We start from the raw sequence: 1,099 nt of genomic DNA, 5'->3' as shown, positions 1-1,099 counted from the left end.
CTTTTCAATGTAATATTTTCACTCTTGGCCAGAAAATATAATTGGCAGTTGAAACTGAAACCATAATGAAACACTTTTTAAGTGAGCTACATTGTTAAAATCGTACCTGAAATCCTCCACCACCTGCGGCTGAGTGTCGGCGGTCCCAGCGACAGACAGGGCTCTCTGTGGGTGAAAGACGGGATCGGTAGGTGGTGGTCTGTATGACGGGGCCTGAGGAAGCGAGGCGGCCCTCATTGCAAGGTGGCTCCGAGACACTGCAGTATGTCCTGAAAGCTTCTGTCCAGCCAAACTTGGAGGTCCGTGATCAACATCGAGTTTAGGCTGAGGTTCTGAGGGGTGATTGGAGCTGTTGGGGCTGGTTGGTTCAGCCTGGTTGCTCAGCTGCTGCGGTTTAGGAGATTCTGGAGGTTTGGGCTCCGATACGTCGATAGATCCTTCCACCCGCGGGCTCCTCTGAGGCCGGCGTGGCCTGGATGGAGCCGCTGGTGGTGTAGAAGGGGCAGGAGAAGATGTGGAGGATGGGGATGTATCTGCTGGTCCTTTTGGTTGTCCAGATGATGCCAGATCATTAGTCTTGCACTGGCTTTGAATATGTTGCTCTGGTTCCATCCTTATCTAGCAAAATGAAGCACACTGGTGGATCAATCAGCATGTGCATTTCAACTACATTTACTTGTTAACTACATTTTCGATTGCTCCTTGGTAAAACTCCTGATAGAATCACAATGAGGCATTTAAAAACAAACATGGCATGACAAAATAAAGGCTGCTCATATAACGTTCATATACTGTTCCCATTTATTTCCAAATCCAAAATGGTTTGAATGAAATGATGTAAACAGCAACACCTTGTTAAAAGGAAGCACACTTTAGCATACTTTTAAAAAGAATACTTACTACAGAAATAATATACTTTAGTGCAAACTGAATGTAATGTTTCAAACACTTGAACTGCATGTTAATCACGACTAAATGAAAATGTACAGAATTTTACTGAAGTTGGACTTAAAGGGGTCATTTGGTTTCAAGTTCTCCTTTCTCTTTGGCGTGATACAAGCTGTTCGTGAATAGATAAGATCACTAAAGTTGCAAAGAC

At 44.1% G+C, this 1,099-nt stretch overlaps 1 protein-coding gene across 1 annotated transcript in view; it reads right to left on the bottom strand.

Moving 5' to 3' along the window:
- Positions 1–106: 106 nt before the first annotated feature.
- LOC107577221 (vegetative cell wall protein gp1-like) overlaps positions 107–1,099 on the bottom strand; it is a gene marked incomplete at its 3' end in the record, with an annotated part of 5,309 nt that continues 4,316 nt past the window's right edge. Inside the window, exon 2 of the mRNA XM_016263322.1 lies at positions 107–618. Within this exon, the coding sequence (XP_016118808.1) occupies positions 107–612 (506 nt within the window). The remainder of the gene's footprint in view (positions 619–1,099) is intronic.

The sequence above is a fragment of the Sinocyclocheilus grahami genome, unplaced genomic scaffold, assembly GCF_001515645.1.
Source record: "Sinocyclocheilus grahami isolate Dianchi unplaced genomic scaffold, SAMN03320097.WGS_v1.1 scaffold5460.1, whole genome shotgun sequence".
NCBI classification, from domain to species: domain Eukaryota; kingdom Metazoa; phylum Chordata; class Actinopteri; order Cypriniformes; family Cyprinidae; genus Sinocyclocheilus; species Sinocyclocheilus grahami.
This window is presented reverse-complemented; position numbering and strand designations above follow the sequence as displayed.